We start from the raw sequence: 21,042 nt of genomic DNA, 5'->3' as shown, positions 1-21,042 counted from the left end.
GCGCCGGCGACGTCAACGTTAATGGGTACTTTTGGGCGTAGAACACGATGGTGACATACATTTTATCATATGTGTACGTGTTTGGTTCAAGAAGTTCAATTTAAGAAATGCATGTATCATGGTCGTGAAGTAGTCACGAGAAATTGCCAAAATTCAGTTCAAGATTTTGGAAAATGCGAAACGACAACCAATAATCGAAGATAACCATTTGATTGTACAGTCTGTCTTAAAAGTAGATACCGCGCAAAGTAACGGTGGATCCATCAAACCTGACCGAGGAAGGGCCTGCTAAATTTGAGTCACCGAATCAATTGACATCCTCGTTCATTCCCCAGGTTAATTAGTTCGGTGACTTGCAAATTAGAGCAGGCTCTTCCTTGGTCAGGCTTGATGGATCCACCGTCACTTTGCGCGGTACTTTTAAGACAGACTGTACATGGTATTGGCAGTCTAATGGCGTTTACAGAATGTCTGTATGTCTATTCTGTGGTTTTATATGATTTTTTGAACATATGCCGTTTTTGGTCGAAAACTCAGAAATCATGACGTCACTAAAACCTCAATATCTAAAAAAAATCCAACCGATTTTTTTTTTGAAACTCTGTCACAATAAACTTCAATCAATTCTCAACAGGCAGGGCTGCGGAGTCGGAGTCGGAGTCGGAGTCGGTCGGAGTCGACAGTTGTGACTGGAGTCGGAGTCGGAGTCAGAGTCGATTTTAGAAACCCGAGCCGGAGTCGGAGTGGGAGTCACCGAAAATCTGTCGACTCCGCCGCCCTGCTAGGTCTGCGGAGTCGGAGTCGGGGGTTGGAGTCGGTCGGAGTCGACAATTCTGCCCGGAGTCGGAGTCGGAGTCGGAGCTGGTTTTTGAAAGCCGGAGTCGGAGTCGGAGTCAGGGCCTCCTCTAACATGTTAACTGGGGGGGGGGGGGCCGCGGCCCCCCAGTGATGCCGCTGCCCCCCCCCCCCCCCAGTGGAGCTGAAATCGCGTCACTGGGGGGGGGGGCAGCTATCAAGCAGTTGCAAGTAACGAGCGCCCACTTGAAGCTAGTACATTCAAGGAATCCATATCCCACAATGCGTTGCTGGGCATCCTTTACCTTTATGGCAATAAGGAAGAAAAAAAAACATGAAAAAATAACTTCAAATGGCAGCACCGGTTTGGTAGCGGAGAATGTATACGTTACTGGCGCAAGTAAGTCAGTTCTTTGCGCTATAACCTTCCAGCGTTTTAGGCCAGGGCCTTGCTTCTAGCGTATTCCCATTCGGCCGGTGTATGTTACGTGGTGAAAATTTTTGTGATTGTTTTTGTTTAAGCTAAAATCAGTTTTAAATGAGGGGCTTTGTTTTGCTTCAGACGAAGTGCATCTAATGCTTTAACAATGTGGAGAGACCAGGACGAATGAAAGGAAAACATTGCAATAGGGCATAATGTCACCTGCTTAACATATGTTTTGTGTTGTCTGTACTTTGCTACACCAGGTTGAGCTGGCCACATTTTTTTCTGTTTCAGGGTAATTCATATGATCTTACTTTGAGTTGCAAAATATTTCCCAGTGTTAACTAAGCCATGAAGCGCCAGGCTTCTCTGGAAGCCTTCTTGAAAAAGAAGACCTGGTAAGTTTGGTGGAAACTGAAAAATTAAACATATATCCTGTTAAAGATGCCCCCAATATTACATTCCCTCATCATGCGTACTAACCTACCTAAACTAAATTATTGAATGAATGAATAAATACAAAAATACTTATTCGATTTATAAAAATATGCAGAAAAACAAACTGAAACTGAAAACGTGTAAAAACTTGTACATCAGAAGCACAATACCAACCCTTATAGCTGTATATGATTGCTTCATGCCTGTGAAGAGTGATGATTGCCATTTTTCTATGCTCATATCTTGCAATTTGTTTGTTTTTGTTCTTTATAACTGAAAACCTATGTCATCTATAATGTATGCATGGTTCCTGTGCCAGAACATTATGATACATAATAGTCCACTTCCTGGGTTAGGTAAATTTGACAGATTGCCTTTAACCTTATTCATCTGTAGAACCTATTGTCAACCTGTTACCTATTGCTAATGTAGTTGATCCTAACCCTACCTATTATATCCTGTGTCACAGTCCGAAAGAGCCACCCGAACCTGCCCAACCAGGATGCAGCAGCGACAAGAGCAGGCCAGCACTGGATGAACCACCCAATTCTGGTTAGTGTGCATGAATTCACGTGCCAACAGCCTTTGGAAACATTTATTCATTTTGTTTTTACTTGTATGGTATTTTTAGGATATCTGTATCCCTTCAGGCTTCATTGTTAAAATTAAGAGGCTAGAATATATTAGATAACTACTCACCTACTGATTTTGCAGTAAAGCAGTTAGTTATTGGTGGCTAGTTCTGTGGTTTTTTATCATTTGACATTTATCATTAGGCTGTTAAGGCTATAAATAATACAAATGAATAAGCATTTAGGTAATAAGCTGTGTGATGACCAAAGGGAGCACACATTGAATGATATTGCACACATTGTGCATTGCTTGTTTTTGAACTGTACTTTTGGTTACTGATTGACTAGGTCATCAGTCATCGCTGAAACTGTTCAGAACTTTCAGACTTCAACAACAATTTCCATAGGATTACATCTAAGTGGCTGGTTTATCTATACTTTGAGTGCACTAGATTCTACATACGCATCTCATCTGTACCTACATTCCTCCCCTTATCTTTGCTTTAATTCTGCATTATCATCTGTAATCTGCATCCTTTTAATCCATTCTTGTTTGCTTTGTCAGATCCTGTATCCAATGTCCAGACTCCTACTACGTCGTCGGAGAACAACTCTGATCCGAACTCCGAGTGGTACAAAGGTCTCAAGCTGAGCAGCCGCTGGCTTCTTGAGCACCATCCCTGCATGGTCGAAGAGAAAGAGAAGGTAAATGGAAAGGTGAGGACGTTCATGACATGCACCACGTGCAAAGAGCACGAATCTGTAGCCCGTCGGATGTCCTCCAATGGCCGAGTGTACATGGCTGAGAAGGTCAGAGTAGGAGACAAGGAGCGCCTGAAGCGTGTTGTTGAGCACCTGCTTGGTAAGTCCCATGCTGCTGCCCTGGAAGAGGAGTCATTCCAGAAATCTTGGGAGCAAACTCTGGATAAACACCCGTGGTTGGCAGTAATGAAAAAGTCGAGCGCACACGTCGTAAGTTTGCTGACTCATATGGCGGTGGAAGTGTACAACGACAGCTTGCTAGAAACGCCGTCAGCGTGGTCATGGCCTGCGAGGTCGTTGGCTCCAATGCACGCCAATCATGTCTTGACACTGACCTCAGAGAACCAGCCGTTCACCGCGCTCAGTCCCTCGTCGTCAGATGTGCAGTATCGGTCCCCAAATGCTTACAGAGAGATGCTGGACGTCATCAGCTCGCTGGAGCGGGATAAACTTGGATACCGTCTGCAGCGCTGTCTGCTGTACTCTATTCAGATAGATGGCTCAGTGGACAGGACACAGCGGGACAACAAGTTTGTGACGGTCCGCCTCCTGACGATGGAGGGGACTCTGGAAACAGTGTTCCTCAACATGGCAGAGCCACAATGTGGTGGTGCACAAGGTCTGATGGAAGCTGTGCAGACATCGCTGGAAGCAGCCAACGCCCCTATAGGCAAGTTGACGGGGGTCACAACCGACGGAGAGTCTGCCAACACAGGCCGGAAATCTGATGGTCTTTGGGCCCGACTAAAAGAGTTCGCCAAACGAGATATCCTGACGATGTGGTGTGTCTGTCACCGGTCAGACCTCGCGATGGAGGAGATTGAGACAATCGTACCAGAGCTAAAACATTGGAAAGCTGACATTGCAGGCAGCATCACTCACTTTCGCACGTCAAAAAACCGATCAAAGACCTTGCGAGAGCATCCAGGTACTCTGACTTTCCCAGCACATTTTGAGGTCCGGTTCGCTGAACATTTGCTTCAATGCTGTCGCGCGGTTCTGAGCAACTTGCCCGCGTGCCGCACAATCTGGTCGCAGGTAGCTGGAGAAGCAGAAAAGGGAGCTAAGGCCGAAGCGATCGGCTTCTTGAAGAAGTGGCGTGAAGATGGAGTCTCAGTGCGCCTGACAGCCGTCATCCACGACATATGCGCTGTATTCTCTCATCTTCAAAAAAGGCTGCAGACCGGTAAGATCACCATGCCAGAGGTTCTTGACGCGCGCGACTCAGCCATCACACAGCTCACCATGATGCTGGACGGAGTGCTTCCTGGGGGAAAAGAGGAAGCGTCCTGCGAGGGAGAAACTCAGACCGATGATGGCCCTTCGAGAAGGCGAGTTGTGAACAGCAACGTAACAACTGCTCGCTCTTACGACGCGATACGACAGGAAGTTGTGCAGAGCGCCATCAACTTCCTGGAACAGCGCTTGGCTGACGAACAATCAGACACTGTCTCGACGATGCAAGCGTTGCTAAACGCGCAATCAGCGAATGACTTCGTAAGTGCTGGAACAAAAACTTGTGCGCGACCTTTTCGGAAACGAAAGTGTCCTAGAACTTGTCACGAGCACCTGCGATCAGTGGCGACTCATGGACACAGCCAGGGATGGGGCCAAATCCGCTGGGGAGAAACTGTGGGCGATGTTTAAGGCATCGAAGGGTGTCTGCAGGGAACTGCTGGGCTCACTGATCGTCATCGCCCCCCACAGCATGGGCACAGAGCAGGCCGTATCCCACTTCAACACCATCCGTTCAACTCACCGTCTCAGCATGACGGAGGACACGGTGAACAGTCGTCTCATGGTCGCCCTGAACGGAGTGGGAACGGCCTCTTATGACCCCAGACCTGCGGTGGCTAAGTTCCTGTCCCTGAAAAACAGGCGAAACAGGCAGGCCGCTCCGACGGTATATGCTGATCGGGAGTTTGTACAAAAGTTCTTCCGCAGTAGTGGCGAAGTATGAGCGTGCTGTGTGGCGGTTTTTCGGCGATCGACCGTTCTAGACCTCGGCTAGAATAGTACGATTGCGTCTTGCACATGCAGCTGCAACAAAAGCAGTTGTCTCGAATGAGCTCAGCTTATGAGTAAATCATAAGTGTTCCCAAGCTTCATCTTCTCAGGAGCTTACTTTCTAGGTAATGACTTGCAGAAGCTTTCACTCTTTTTTTTTGCAGTCCACTGAAGCGATCGTCATCCATGTGGGTTTGGTGTTCTTGTGAAATAAACGTCACTCCAGGATTTTCCGCGAATTTATACAAGGTGTTAAGTGACAGTGACTTCGTTGCAAAAGGCAAGGGTTGATAAAAAAGACATGGTTTTACTCGGAGTCATCTCCGCAAAAATCGATTTTTATTCCCTCTTATGATCATCACCATTTTGAAACTGACGGGTGCTTTAATAAGTAGTAGGCGCCTATTCCTGTCGGCTAGGCATGGCTTCCTTAAATAGTTAATTTTTTTTTCTAATATATATTTTTTTCATTCATGTTGGCAGGGACAGGAAAAAAGTGGCCTAAATCTGATGAGAAAACAGGATTTGGGGGTACCCTAGGTTTCGCCCCTTAGCTGTTGCCCCCCCCCCCCAGCGAAAATTCCTTAGAGGAGGCCCTGGCGGATGTAGGACATTTCCAGGTCCTCCCATGCTGTCATGATGCGTGTATTTAACGACTCCAGGTTGGGAGGAGATGTGGCCTAGAGCTTATTCTACAAAACGCGTAGCACGCCTTAGTCGAGCGGCTTAAGGTTAGAAGAATAAGGCGGCCCAAACTCATTTCGCCAAGGTGATCTAGCCCGCCGAGCTACACTGTCAGTGTGGCTTGGGCGGCAGCGGCAATGTTGGAGGGCGCTCCGTGCTGTCGAAAATTGAAATGCGAAGTGACCCTTAGAGCAAGTCGCCTTGACCCTCGGGTTGATGTGCCTGCTCAGGATTCCCTCGTGGACCAGCCTGCTTTTTTAATTTATCTAACATTGACGAAGATATGGAACATTTTTGTCCATCAGACTCCTGGATTTTCTTCAATTGTCTCGGAAATGCTGCTAAGGTCTCGGCAGTTTTGACATAACGCGGTCGTACCGGTCTGGGGATATTTTTAAGGGATTCCCGGGTCGGACTTCACTTTCACCTGCTCAACCATGCGCCGAAAAACGCCGCATCACGCTGCAACTCGCACCTCGTTTAACCCGGCAGTTGCTGGGGTATTTCGCCACCCACCGTTTGCTGGGGGGGGGGGCGTTAAACGCCCCCAGCCGATAACTCGAGAACCAATAGGCGCAGCGAAACGCACGAGGCGGCAAACGAAAGAACGCGACGAGACGCTTCAGATGAGTACTTTAAAGTTGAATTTTGAGGTCACAGGTCGGGTCAAGGTCAGGTCAAACACCTGAAACCGGGCTTTCAGTAGCATGGACTTCAGGACTTCGCAATGGGCGCCTCTCGTCATAAACTCTGTCAAAACGGTGCACAATCCATCATATAAGGCCTACAAGAGTGTCATCTCCATGTAGGGGTCAGTCAAGCATAGGTCAGGGTCAAGGTCAGGTCAACCGGGTAGGCACATATCCCCAAAAATCAAAACTGATATTCGCAGCCTGTGACACATGTTTTATGGGTAATTTGGGGCGTAGAACACGATGGTGACATTCATTTTATCATATGTGTACGTGTTTGGCTCAAAAAGTTCAATTTAAGAAATGCATGTATCATTGTCGTAAAGTAGTCACGAGAAATTGCCGAGATTCAGTTCAAGATTTTGCAAAATGCGGAACGATAATCAATAATCGAAGATAGCCATTTGATTGTTCATGGTATTGGCAGTCTAATGGCGTTTACGGCATGTCTGTATGTCTATTCTGTGATTTTATATGATTTTTTGAACATATGCCGTTTTTGGTCGAAAACTCAGAAATCATGACGTCACTAAAACCTCGATATCTCAAAAATTTTCCGACAGATTTTTTTGAAACTTTGTCACAATAAACTTCAATCAATTTCCTACAGGAACCCAAAATTTGGCGCGCCTGCGGCGCGCCGTTTTTATGCTATGGCCCGGCGAAAAAAGTGGGGGCGTTTAACGCCCCCCCCCCCAGCAACTCGCGGGTTAAGCCGCACCCGGCCGCCGCGCGCAGGCATTCGGCAACAAGGCGCATCTTCGCCCATTTACCCATCACTAAAATGATTTCAAGGCCATATTTACACGACCCCTGGCTGAGTGGCCAGCCAGGGGTCATGTCTGTGGTGATTGGCTGAATGTCCAATAATCACAGCACGCGTTAGACGGCGTCCAATGGAAGCGTCAGGACTTTCCGGACACCCTGTATATGCCCCCCCCCCCCCCAGCGGCTGGCGGGTGGCGCGGAGGCCCAGCGGCCGCCGGGTTGAGATCAAATGTTTAGTTTTCGAGGTATCAAGGGGGCCGAATCGGCCCCGTCACCAGTTAACGTAGTCCAGAAAGCCCATCAGCAATAGGGTTAAGACGACATTGTATTTGAAGTACACAAAATTGATGCAGGCTTAAAGCATGGATGAGATAATAATGGTTTGGTGTCTTCGCAGTTTTTGGCGACATTGAGCTCAGGCCTGCCATCTAGCGGGAGAATTATCGTAAGTTAGGAGCAAGCCGAGTAAACGCCGCTGATTAGCATTGTGACACACGGGAGTGTGGTGTAGTAGCAGGCTTGTTGTGCAATTTTTTCAAAAGGTCATGTCTTTATATGTCAGTAAAAGCGAAGAAATTCATAGATTTATGTGCAGGGTCAGTAATAAGATTAGCAGTTCCATGTTATTACCTCATTGAATCGTGAAACAGGGAGTTATTGGAGACTTCGCCAGCACGTGTCGTTTTCGCTATTTTTCACACGAGTCTTTAGGCCTGTACACATTCAGCTGTTGTGCTGTTGTCAGCCGAAATAGGCTCCACCCACCGTTTCTGGCTGACGGAGTTGTACAAATTCGGCTGATGAGAAATGTCAGCAGTGGCTGACTGTCTACAAATGTGGCTTTGTAAACAAATATATTGTCTCATATTCATGTTTTTTTATAAATACAATGTTTTGATAGCTAGGTATATTATCAGCATATTTACATATAAGATGCAATAGAAATATTTAGTCTTCTTACATTGATAGATAATTATGAAAAGAAAATTACGTGAAAAGCGTCAATACAGTGTCGAATTTTCATTTATCTGCAGAACTCAGTAAAAATGTGGCACGTGATTTGTTTACATGCGCCACTACCAGTGTCTAAATGCGTCATATATGGCTTCTGATGACGGCTCGGCATCTCTGCACTTGCTTTCTCCTAGCAGCACAGCTCGTCAGCCCATGCTGCCGTCAGCAGAGAGGTGACGTCATGTTGCAAGTGCAACATGACGTCATCAATTTTTCAGCCAATAGAGTGAGCGTTTCTCGGCTGACAACAGCACAGCAGCTGAATGTGTACAGGCCTTTTACTTGGCCTAAATCAAACAAATTGTCCGATCAAAGAACAAAACGAACGTAAGTACTATCTATAAGTCTAATGAAAAACTTAAACGGAATTGCTAACGTCATTGCCGTTCAATATGTCATTCAAGACGCTCTATGAAATGGACCCAACCAGTGCTGCGTAGTCGATGAAATTTCAGTGACTTTGGCTCCAACTCCGATTCCGGTATCCAAATATCGACTCCGACTCCTCCGGGCAGAACTGTCCATTCACACAGACTCCGACTCTGACTCCGACTCTGCAGCCCTAGTGAGTCTGTGGAGTCGATGACTTTTCGGTGACGTTCGACTCATAAAATCAACCGACTCCGAGTCGGAACAGAACCGCTGGCTCTGACTACAACTTCGCAGCCCTGGCCCAAGATAGTCGCCTAAAACAACTTTGATGTGTGATCTTCTTCGTACATTGTTAGGTAATGTTATTTTAAACAAGGGGTGGAAAAGGGAGACGAAGCCTTCACAAACAAGGATCTTCTGTTGCGAATCAATCAGCTGCTGGAACAGAAAGGCATATACACCACGCATCTCATTTCATCGTTTTCCTAACAGTTCTGCACCAATGTAAGCACTGATCATTGCAGTGCGAGCATCGATGTGACATTTGTGTACCAAGTTTGAGTGTTATCCGCCCAGCCGTTCTTGAGATATGGAATCGGCACCCCGCTACGTGCGCACGTGCTGTAGCACCCCCATAGTGACACTGGAAATGCATTGGCCACTGGGTGCCTAACTATTGACGAAGTTTTACTGTAATTGGCCCAGCCATTGCGGAGTTCCTTGATGTGGAACAATTTCGACACCCCTAAGTTGGCACGTGGCACGTGCCGTAACATTAACTAAGATGAAGAAAATAGGGCGAAATTCGGAGAAGAAGGAATAAGCCTACCAAATATGTAAGTGACATATTGACAATCTGCTGTACCATTGTGAGTAAATGACAATATAAAAGTTCGTACAAGCCGATGGGACTGGGCGCTTCAATACATACCGTCTTACACATTTCATTTTCGTTATTACCTAAAGGCTGCTTGACGTTTTTGGCTTACAAGCATTTAACCCGCACCCGGCTGGGGGTCCTGGATTTCCACGCCCTGCTGGGGGGGGGGGGTGTTTGAACACCCCCCCCCCACACTTCTAACTCGGCTCCTGGGCCACGTAGCGATACGCGGAAGGCGGCGTTCGAAAGAGCGCCAAAAATAATGACGAAATCACTTCAGTCACTTTTTTGGTCAGGTCAAAGGTCAAGTCACCAGAGGTCATTGAAGGCAAAATTTCGCCGATTTCAGGTCGAATGTCGACAATTTCCAGGAAGCCAACGCATAACTCGAAAACCAATAAAGCTACAGCGCCGCGAAAAAGCGCATTCGATAGCCCTATTAACGCCCTTTCTGAGCAATTCTCTCAGATTTGACCTAACGTCAACGGTTTTGCCTGCAGGGGGCAAAAACTGCAAAAATAGCCGATTTTTTCGAAAACAGTTTTTCTGCAATAACTTTTGACCCAAGCCTTGTACGAGCTTACTTTTACCGGCATCGTGTTCCTCTTGTCAAGACGCATCGAATGAACTATAACTTGACCTTGAAAGGTCAACTTGAAAATTTGACCTCAGGTCAAGGTCACCTGACCTGACCGGAAAGGGTCATGTTGCATATCAGTCGATCCGTATCGTCGAGCTGAGCACATATAAGGCGTTTTCACCTATCTAGCATGCCTCTATTAAAAGTTATTTGCGAAAAACTGTTAGACACCATTCGTGACCTGAGATGACCTCAGGGGCATAAATAGGGGTCACGGACACCATTTTCATGTTCAGTGTGTCTAAACCACTTGTAATTCAGTGTTTTGGAGTGTTTATAATGTCTTTCGTCCAAAAGAGGCGCATTTCAATTTTCTCCCATTGACTTATAATGGAGAGGTCGCAAAATTAACCTGACCTTAGGTCACGAATATCAAAATTCCGAGATATACATTTTATAGATACTGTTACCCTTATCAATCGCTGAAAGTTTCAGAGCGATCGGTCACTCGGTGTAGCTATGGCAGACATTGAAACTTTTTATGAGGTGAGGTCACTTCAAGTGACCTGGTGACCTGACCTTGAATGACCTTGGTCTGAAATTTTCACAACATGTGTAGAATTGATGTATATAAGGTGTACCAAGAACGGCGGCGCTCCGCGCCGTTTTTGAGATATTCGCGAAAAACCACAAGGGGGGTGTTACACCCCCCGCAGAGCGGGGGTTAACCCCCCCCCCCCCGCAGAGCGGGGGTTAACCCTCGCATGTGTAGGGGGGTCGGATTGACCCCCCCCCCCTGGTTTTTCGTGAATAACTCGCGTAAAAAGCGGCCGATCGCGACGAAACTTTCAGTACCCTCGCATTGATCAATTTTACACCTACCCTGAAAAGTTCATGACCCTGACTCCAATGACCTTTGACCTGTGACCTCTTTTCCGAGACCATGTTTGGCCGGAATCGCGATTCCGCGTATGTCGGCTCGCATTAGCCGCGCGTTTGCAAGCTTTCCGTGGTTTTAAACGTTCAAACATGTGATTTAACGCTGCTCCCATGCATTAGGGTGGGTGTCAAGGTCACCTGAAGGTCAGGTCAGGTCATTGACCTTTGGTGACCTCGGGTGACCTCGGTTCACTTTTTCGAGTTTTACATGTTTCTAGGATAGTTTTTGGAGCTGAATTCGAATTTAGCAACCATTTGAACATTTAAGAAGTAGTTTTGGTGACTTCGTAACATGTTACGAAGCTGTCAGAGGCGGTTGACACATACTACGAATACCCGTCACGACGCCTACAGGTTGACCTGACCTAACCTGACCCGACCTGGTCTAAATGCTTAAAGACATCATCTGTGATTAAAAATAACACGATATTCGTGATCAGCACCCCGCAAAACCCCTTAGCAGCCACATTTTACGACTTTCTAACAGGTCCCGATTTTCCCGACTTTGGGTCATTGACCTGACCTGGAATGTCAACCAATGACCTAGGACCTTAAAATTGGGAATCATCGGCTTCCTCTCGTCACGGGCAACACGCTCGTTTTTTCCGCGAAGCTCTAGCTCGATCAGGGGCCAAACGGCAAGAGGGGGTCCAGCCGACCCCCCCCCCCCCCCCTACACATTAGAAGCTGGCAAACGCCGGATACATGCGAGGGTTAAGACATTTTTTGTCGTCTCAGGTCCAGTAAGATTACCTCCAACTCGTGGGAATATGCACTTCGAGCCAACTAACACACCACACCCACGTGTGTCATAATGCTGAGAGATGGCGTTCACTCGGCTTGCTCCTAACTTACGATAATTCTCTCGCTAGATGGCAGGCCTGATCCCAATGTCGCGGATCCCAATGTTAATTTCCACGAGACACTAATCCAGTGTTATATCATCCATGCTTAAAGTATGAATTTGAACGTATTCAAATTTGCTTTTGTAGCATTGACAATGGATTTGAGCTATTCGAACTTCAGCTTGACTTAATGAAACTTGAGCCCGAAAAGGTGTATGTTGGCTTGCCGGCCAACGTGAACGGATAGATGACCCCCCCCCCCCCACCCCGCCCGCCTTCCTCGGCCAGTCACTTCTTGGACATTGCCAGCAGTTGGACGTGCCCCGACCCCAGTCGGCCGCTTACCTCTTGGACAGCGTCAGCGCCTGCGACTGCCGCCCGGAAAACAGCGGCTTGAGCCTGTCGGTGAAGCGCTGGTAGTTTTTCTCCAGCTCCTTCTGGTATTCGCTCTGGTCAGGCTTGATCAGTGTGCGGTTCTTTTTCAGCGCGTCCAGGCACCTGTGGCACGACCATGCCGGCCCAGCGGTCACCTCCACGCCACTATAGCCCAAAACTCGGCGCCAAGGGCTGAATTACATACATACATCGCATAAATACATACAGGGTGGCAGAGGTGGACTTTCGGGAGGGGGCGGGGTCGGGGGGTCAGCATCCTCCTGAAAACGAATTACTGCTCTGGTAAGTCAATGGTTCTTCATCCAGTCCGCCTCAATCTGCCCGGCCTCAGTCGGGGAAACTATGGTAAAATCTGCTATTTTTAGCAGTCTGCTATTTTTAGCAGAAATCTGCTAAAAATGGGTACGCATGTGACGTCATCGTACCCAAATATAGCAGATTTGTGTACGGCCCCATACAAAAGCAGATCTGCACCCTAATTGAAGCAAATGCGCATCAAATGCCTGGCAGATTCATGATGAGAATAGTGCTGAGAGTGTTCTCTGCTATTTTTGTTCAGATCCGACTATTTTCAAATTCATTATTTGAAAATAGTCGGATCTGAACAAAAATATCAGAGGACATACTCAGCACTATTCTAATCATGAATCTGCCAGGCATTTGATGCGCATTTGCTTCAGTTAGGGTGCAGATCTGCTTTTGTATGGGGCCGTACCCAAATCTGCTATATTTGGGTACGATGACGTCACATGCGTACCCATTTTTAGCAGATTTCTGCTAAAAATAGCAGACTGCTAAAAATAGCAGATTTTACCATAGTTTCCCCGACTGGCCTGGACCCCACCCCCCGAAATTTCGACAGATCTCCACCCCTGCAGGGCGAGGCAGAAAGATTTACCTCTTGATTTCTGAAATATTTCGGCCCCGAACAAAAATATCAAATTGATTTCTTGCACATATATACAGTAGCATGTCACGTACACATCTCAGCGACGGCATTATGACTCAATATGGTCACCTTTGTCCTTCACCACTGCCTCGAAATGTTCCTCTGCGGAGGGGCACGAGCGCCGCACGGTGTCCCCGCCAATATTCGACGATGCTCGCTCGGGGGCCAGCTTCAAAGCGGTGATTCTGCTGTGTGGCGCTGCACATTCCCTCCTCTCCAAGATGGTCAAACTAGCGAAGTCCATCGGGTTCAGGTCTTGGACTTGATGGTGGCCAAATGTCTTTGTCCCAGAACCCAGGCATGTGAGTCTTCCACCACGGTTGAGCGATGTTGGCCGTTTGCGACGGTACACCGTCCTGGACGAGATACGAGGGGGGCGAAAAATAGCCTCCCCCACCAGTAGCCTTTCTCATAAACATTTTTTTACTATTACTGGTGTATAGTAGAATAGTGATTTCAAGTTATCTTATCACTGTTGCCCTCTGTCTCATAAAAAACAATAGTGAAAAGTAATTAGTATCAGTATAACGCCTTTTGGGGCGACTAACGGAGCGAGCGAGAGGGTGGGCCTTGCACGTGCGAAATTGCGAGGGGGTACCTCCAACTGACTTGTGCACGGCACCCTACTAACCGGTCTCTAGCGATGTGCCAAATTTGAGCACAATCGGCCCAGCCGTTCTCGAGATCTGGAAGCGGCACCCCGCACGTGCGCACGTGCAAAATGGGTCCAAACGGACTTGTGCACGGCACCCTACTAGGTAACTGGTCCCTAACCGTGTACCAAATTTGAGCTATTTAAATTTACGATATTCAAACTCAGTTATCTGAGCTTAAATATCGTAAATTTAAAACCTAGCTTCAATAGACGCAACCAAGGGCAAGGACCGAACGTATGACGTCACGTTGACATCACTCAAGAGGCACGCTATTGGTCGGCCGATTCGTGTAATACAGTTGGCGAATACGCCGCCGGGGTCGGGTAGTAGATGCTCCTCGCCACTCAGTGTTTCCGTTGTTGGTGCTTCCATAATATTTCGCGCTGAAACAGGTTTATGATCCTCCGCTCCAATATCTTTTGGGTCCTTTGTAGTGAGTAGCTGCTTTTCCCTGGATGCCGCCGAAATTAGGTGCCGACGTTGCATCCGGTATGACCTGAAGCCCAAGTATCCTGACCGTTCTGGGCGAAACACTGAGGTCCCTTGGCAGTTTGCGCATGCTTCGCCTAGGACTTGAAACACCTTCTTGTGCAATTAACCAGCTCTTTTAAGCGGATATCCCCTATTCTGCGTGGGATGAACTTCGTCGACACTAACCCTGTCCGGGTTTAAACGTCTCAACCTGGGGCGCTCGTTAGCATAGACGGGAAACCGGCTGTTTCGTGTCAGAAGCCATGACAGAGACTGTCCTTGTTGGGCTTGAGAGCCCTCGATTATTATATGCTTGTGCCATATTTGTATGGATTGTCAATAAATGTTGGAAAAAATGACACTAACCCTGTCTTTTAAAGTCATCTAATTACACTGTTAACAGTTTTTACGGCAACACCGAGCTGTTTGGCAACGCTTCGGGAGCTGTGGCTAGCCTACTTCAGCGCCGCAATTTGAGCTCTTTTAGACATCTTCGCCATATCTCACTAACAACTGTTACACAATGTAAAAACGATCTTAATGTTGATACATGAGTCAGTACCTAGGGAAGCCGCATGCAAAATTTGATCAAAATCCGTTCCTAACTTTTTGAATTATGGACTGAAAGCAAACAGGTAAATCTGTCTACCCCACCCTGTACGATTCTAACACGGCGCTATCATAATGCAAAACAGAGTGACCAGAAGTACATATAATATACTCGATGACCCACACCGTCCCGCCAAACCCAGTACACTGACTTTTTTGAGAAATCCTTGAAGCAGATTTTGAGCTTGTTCTGCAGATCAGTGAGTTGCTGACCGAGAAAAAGCTCCGACAGGAACACGTGAGCCACTTCCATGGGGCCCTGGTTCACCGTGGTGCCTGTCCGGATGGGCCCGACAAGTCAGTCGACAGCAACCAGGTCAAACGTATCTCACACAGGCGCACGGCAGCACTCAACTGTTGCGCGAGTCAACTGTGACACACTGGCACTCACAGCACTGTCGTCCCGGCCCAAAGTTATAACATGCTACGCACCTCCAGCGCTGACTGGCTGGTTCAGCGGGAGATAACGACACATCCTGACGCCCGCGCCCATTGGCCTGCGCAGTCAGTGACGTCACATCCATCAGCTCATGGTAAGACGAGGCGAGGTCTACTCGCTAGTCCAGATACAGGTCAAGGGACTGCAGGCGCGCACACAGGATTTTTGAATGGGAGGGGGCACTACCTGCGAACTGGGCCCCCTTCCATGCCGAAGGGCCCCCCAAAAATAAAATAAGGTCTACGGGATTATATTTCGGTTGGCTTGAACTTTGAGCTTTTGTCAATGCATGGCAAAACAATGATTTCGCTACTAGCTTAATTTTCAAAACATTTATGATACTGTTAGGATTATGCAGCTGTTTAGTGCTCGCGTGGGCGTCACTTTCGGTGTTGTTTGCGCGAGCCTGGCGCAGCGTGGCTTTCTGCGTTGTGGCGAGTCTTTGTTCTGAAATGTAACGGAGTGGGCTACAATACATTTTGTTATCTTCTGAAGAGCAGCCTGTGTGGCACTGTGTGGGAATACTGTGTGGCAAGCCTGTGTGGCATCAGGAGTTTTAACCCTATTCCTGGCGGGCTCCGCCGGGACAAGAAACTGGCGGGGGGGGGGGGCCGATTCGGCCCCCCCCTGAGATCTCAAGAACGAAGCAAGATAGCGACAAGCGGTAAACGGCATCGGATACGCACGGCCAAGATCTACAATTTTTACTAAGGTCATTTTCAGGTCAGGTCAAAGATGACGTCACAGGGGTCGAAAAAGTCAAAATGGCGGCACTAGATATGGAGAGAGTTTTTCTCGAATAACTCTCGAATTAGTCAAGATAGGAACAAACTAAGGGCATCATCGTGATCCTCTCGTCAATCCGCATCGAATGATATATATGTTGACCTCGAAAGGTCAAGGTCAAAGGTTGACCTCAGGTCACGTGACCTCGAGGTCATCATGTATATCATTCGATGCGTCTTGACGAGCTGAACACAATGAGACCATCCACGCGTCTGTATCTTGTTCCTGTACGGAGTTATTGGCCAAAAACCTTTGGTGACCTTTGATGACGTCACATGACCTCACAGCTGCCCAACAGCAAAACAGACCTCAAGGTAGTGAAGGTTGATCGTATATGAAGTCATGTATGGTATATGGGGCCATTCCGACCCGTTTTAGTGGTAAAAACAGGGAGTTGATTTTTCCCCCATTGACTTATAATGGGGAGGTCGCGAAATTGACCTGACCTTAGGTCACCGATATCAAAATTCCGAGATATACAAATTGCACATACTGGTACCCTAACTAAACCCTGAAGAGAAGAAATTGATCGGTCAAAAACTCTAGCTCTGGCGTGATTGCAAACTTTTCTGAGGTAGCGTCACCAAACCGCCTCTGGTGACCTGACCTGAGGTCAGATCAACTCAAAATTTTCAGACATGTTGCGTAGAAGCCTTTTAGGAAAAGTCAGAAAATTTGAGCTTCCTAGCTCGACGCGTTTGGGAGATATAACCAAAAAACCTCAGGGGGGGCTCCTGAGGCCCCCCCCCCCGCCAGGAATAGGGTTAAGCCCAGAGTATAACAATCAGCGGTGGGATATAAAGACCTAAGAAGCCAAGTTATAAGAAGCTGAGTGCGCCAGATTTGTATCGCGGAATTTTCAAGTGCTAATCTGAAGATCAAGATGGCAATGTCATTAAAGCCACCAACCTTTGTGTATGAGGAACCGAGTCACTTTTTTGCACAATTCAAGAGGTTCTGTATAATTTCTGGACTCGCAGGTGTTGCTCAGCGTGAGTTGTTGCTCTTTGTGATTGGCGAATGTCCAAAAGCTGCTTGGATTGCGACAGAGTTGGAGTCTGAGCTGGCAGGAGTGGATCTGAAGGACACGGTCAGCAAGTCTGAAGCGCTGGTAATGAGACTTCTTCAACCTGAAGTGCTCAAGACACATGTGCTCCAAAGTCTAGAGGGGCGGAAGCTGAAACAAGGTGAGACCCCTCGAGAGTATGTCGAAAGCTTGAGAGGTCAACTAAAGCAGGCGTTGCCAGACTTATCTAAAGATTCTATGACTAGACTTCTGATTGTTCAGGCAATCAAGGGTGCTCCGCAGGCTTGGGCTCACAAGCTAGGTGATGAGGATTTCAAATCTGTGGATCAACTTGTGCAGCACATGACTTTACTTCAAGTGAACAGCCAGCCAGTTAGCAACCAGGTGGCATCTCGGAGAGTGTCTGAGCGCAAGTGCTACAAGTGTCGGAAACCAGGACACCTAGCCAGGGACTGTCGAGGTGATACCTCAGCTCAGAGATGTGGAAAGTGTACTCTGCACGGACACAGTGAAGAGCATTGTCGTACAACATGTCACAAATGCAAGAGAACTGGGCACATTGCCAAAAACTGTGCTTCAACCAGAAGAGTAACTGTGGGCAAAACACTGTCACTGGACATTGAGCTGAATGGACGTGCTGTAAAGGGAGTTTTAGATTGTGGCAGTGAGCGCACACTGGTGTCTGAAGCCACAGCAAGAGCAGCTGGTCTCGTGAGCAAAAACTGTGGTGTCAAAGTGACAGGAGCAGGCAAGGAAGCCTTGAAAGTAAGTGGATGTGCAGACTGTGACATCTCTGTCTCAGAAACAGGAGGAGTGGTCAATCTTGAAGTGCTTGTGGTAGCATGCAGTGACCAAGTGCTGTTGGGCACTGATTTCCTCAGAGCTGCAGAGGTTAGCATGGACTTTGCAACAGGAAAAGTGTCGTGTTTCGGAATTCCTGTGGATCAAGCCCCAGTCACAGTGTGTAGATGTGTGATAGAAGACATGTCTATGGAAGAAAGCTTCGTAGAAGAGGATGTGCCATATGCGAAGCCGCATGTCCAGTCAAAAGCAGAAGTGAAGCTCGACCATCTTGTTGAAGACAAAGCAGAGAAGGTGAAACAAGTACTTCAGAAGCATGATGTCTTCACGCGAGAAGGAATGGAGCTGGGTCAGGTGGATGCGGTCAAGCATGACATAGTGCTGTGTGAAGAACCGAAGAAGAAGAAGGTGTATCCTGTACCACCAGCTCTCCGTGAGGTAGTAGCAGAGCAAGTTGAAGATATGCTGAACAAAGGAGTGATCAGGGAGTGTCAGAGTCCCTACGCCAGTCCTATCCTGCTGGTGAAGAAGAAGGGGACTGATCAGTACAGATTTTGCACAGATTTCAGGGAGCTAAATCGGTGCACGATCAAGGATGCGTTCCCGTTGCCAAGGATCGAGTCACTTTTGGCTTCAATCGGTACGGAGAAGTGCTGGTTCAGCCAACTCGATCAAACCGCAGCCTATTGGCAAGTCAAGCTGGAAGAAGAGGCACAACTGAAGACCGCGTTCCTGACTGAAGAAGGACAATTCTGCTATCGAACACTCGCATTTGGTATGTGCAATGGTCCTGCCACATATCAACGTTTGATGACAAAAGTTCTGAAAGATTTGCTCTACAAGTCGGTGGTGGTATACTTGGATGATGTCCTGTTGTTTACCAAGACGTTTGAAGAGCATTTGGAGTTGTTGGATGAGGTCTGCAGCAGGATAGAGAAGTTCGGGATCCGGCTGAATCCTGAAAAATGTAGCTTCGCTCAGAAGGAAGTGAAGTTTCTGGCTCACATCATATCCGAAGGCAGCATTCGACCAACAGAGAACCACGTGGAAGCCATCAGCAAGTACAAGAAGCCAGAAACGAAGACCGAAGTACTCAGATTCCTGGGAATGGTCGGATACTTTCGACATCTCATACCGCACTTCGGTACAAGAGCAGCGCCACTCACTGATCTGACAAGAGGAGAGAAGTTTGAGTGGACCGAAGCAGCAGAAGTCAGCTTCAAAGACCTGTGTGAAGCTATCGCAAGTGATCCTGTTGTTCGACCTGCTGATCCGAACCTGTCGTTTCGTTTGACAACTGACGCCTGTTCCAGAGGCTGGGGAGCGACTCTCAGCCAGGTGGCGAACGCAGAGGAGTATGTTGTGGCGTACGCCTCGGGCAAGTGGACGTCTGCAGAAGAGAAGTAGGGGAGAGTGGGGCAAAGCGGCCACCCGGGGCAAAGCGGCCATCCATCGTTTTAGCCCTCCACAGCTGGCGTCAGTTCCAATTTATGATTTCCAATTATACTTCTCTTTGCGGTCGTTCGAATGAGCCAGACCGGGGTTTCAGGCCCATCGCCATTGTTCTGTGAAACACGGAAAAGCATTTCTTGCCAGGTTACCAATTATGTTTACAATTTTTAAATGTTATTTTATTCCATAACCGTTTGGAATTTTTATAAGCATTTTTGTCCATGCATTGCGTGGTTATCGTCTATGCCTTCTACCAATTTTAATGCTTTTTACCCCACTAATAGCTGAGCTGAAATATTTTTGTCTCGGACGGTAGCGCGGGGCAAAGCGGCCGGGGCAAAGTGGCCAGCCCCCAATTGGCCATAAGTTGTTTCCATCTGGATAAAAACATTATTTATATTCAAATGTGTCGTCATGCATTCATCTTGGCCACTTTTCGGTTACATGAGTTACCAAATTATGCAATTAAATGTTTTCCAAGAAAATTATCTCTTTGTTTAGCAATAGGTGGGAAGATAACAAAGTAAACATCCATCTTCCCTTAAACCTTGTCACCATCAAATACCCTAGTCGTGCATGAGGCAACTATTCTGTTTCTCATATCGGGACTTGAGAAGTCGCCAGTGGCCGCTTTGCCTCAGGGATGGGGCAAAGTGGCCAATATGCTATAGGTTTAAAGTTTTGTCAATATCTCCCATATGTGAACGCCTTTGGAAATGAAACGCAGTTGGAATAAAAGACAATTTAATAGGGATCACATTGGTATGGAAAGAATCTTTCCAAGTTTAAAAATCAAGCGTCGGCATCGTTAGAAACGTTAGGGTGGCCGCTTTGCCCCACTCTCCCCTACCCGACAACGCAGCACGAGTTGTTGGCGATCATTCGAGCTGTTCATCGTTTCCGTTACTTCCTGACGGGTACGAAGTTCACGGTGATCACTGATCATCAAGCACTGAAGTGGCTCTGGGGTCTTCAAGAGCCGAGCGGTCGTCTAGCTAGATGGATCCTGTACCTGAGCCAGTTCGACCTCCACATCGAACATCGAAGAGGCGCTGACATACCTCACGCAGACGCTCTCTCCCGTGAGGCAGTCGAAACGCCAGTACGACTCACCAAGACCGAAGACCAAGGAGAAGATCCAGCGGAAGCTGGAAAAGAAAGGGAGCAGCCAGACGAAGCAGAAGATGAAGTTCGTCTGCAGGAGGACCGTCTTCAGGAGGGCACCAGAGAGGACATCACGCTCCAGCTGGTGATGGCCTGCCTCGAGTCTGGGGGCGAGCCGCCAGATGACGCGTCGGAGGAGGTCAGGTTCTACCTGCGTGACCGTGAGTACCTCTGTGTGAAGGACTCTGTGATTCTCCGACAGACGTCAGATGTGATGAGTCCTCAGGTTCTCGTGCCTGTTGCTCTCAGAGAGGAGCTGATGAGATTAGCTCATGACATCCCACTGTCGGCTCACTTTGGGGTGGTGAGGACTCTGAAAAGGTTGACTCCTCATTTTTTCTGGTGGAACATGAAACGTGACGTGAGTGCCTACTGTCGTAGTTGTTCCGCCTGTGCGCGCGTCAAGCGTCTAAACAGGGGAAGTAAGGAAGGGGTAGGTGCGATCCCTGTGTTGGGGGAGCCTTTTGCTCAGTGGTCAGCAGACATTCTGGGTCCTCTGCCAGAGACTAAGTCTGGGAAT

At 47.8% G+C, this 21,042-nt stretch overlaps 1 protein-coding gene across 3 annotated transcripts in view; it reads right to left on the bottom strand.

Annotated features, from left to right (window-relative positions):
- LOC122383748 (dedicator of cytokinesis protein 7-like) overlaps positions 1-21,042 on the bottom strand; it is a 649,924-nt gene that overhangs the window by 21,144 nt on the left and 607,738 nt on the right. For 2 of the 3 annotated variants that reach the window (XR_006256886.1, XM_043370493.1), the window contains 2 exons: positions 15,006-15,129; positions 12,118-12,270 (listed from right to left, as the gene is read on the bottom strand). Coding sequence is in view for 1 of the 3 variants with exons in the window: in XM_043370493.1 (XP_043226428.1) it covers positions 12,118-12,270; positions 15,006-15,129 (277 nt within the window). In the remaining 2 variants the exon portion in view is untranslated. The remainder of the gene's footprint in view (positions 1-12,117; positions 12,271-15,005; positions 15,130-21,042) is intronic. The other variant, XR_006256885.1, reaches the window with a different exon arrangement.

The sequence above is a fragment of the Amphibalanus amphitrite genome, unplaced genomic scaffold (genome assembly GCF_019059575.1).
Source record: "Amphibalanus amphitrite isolate SeventyFive unplaced genomic scaffold, NRLGWU_Aamphi_draft 000013F_arrow, whole genome shotgun sequence".
In the NCBI taxonomy this organism is placed as follows: domain Eukaryota; kingdom Metazoa; phylum Arthropoda; class Thecostraca; order Balanomorpha; family Balanidae; genus Amphibalanus; species Amphibalanus amphitrite.
The sequence above is the reverse complement of the archived record's forward strand: the minus strand, read 5'-3'. Positions and strand labels throughout refer to the sequence as shown.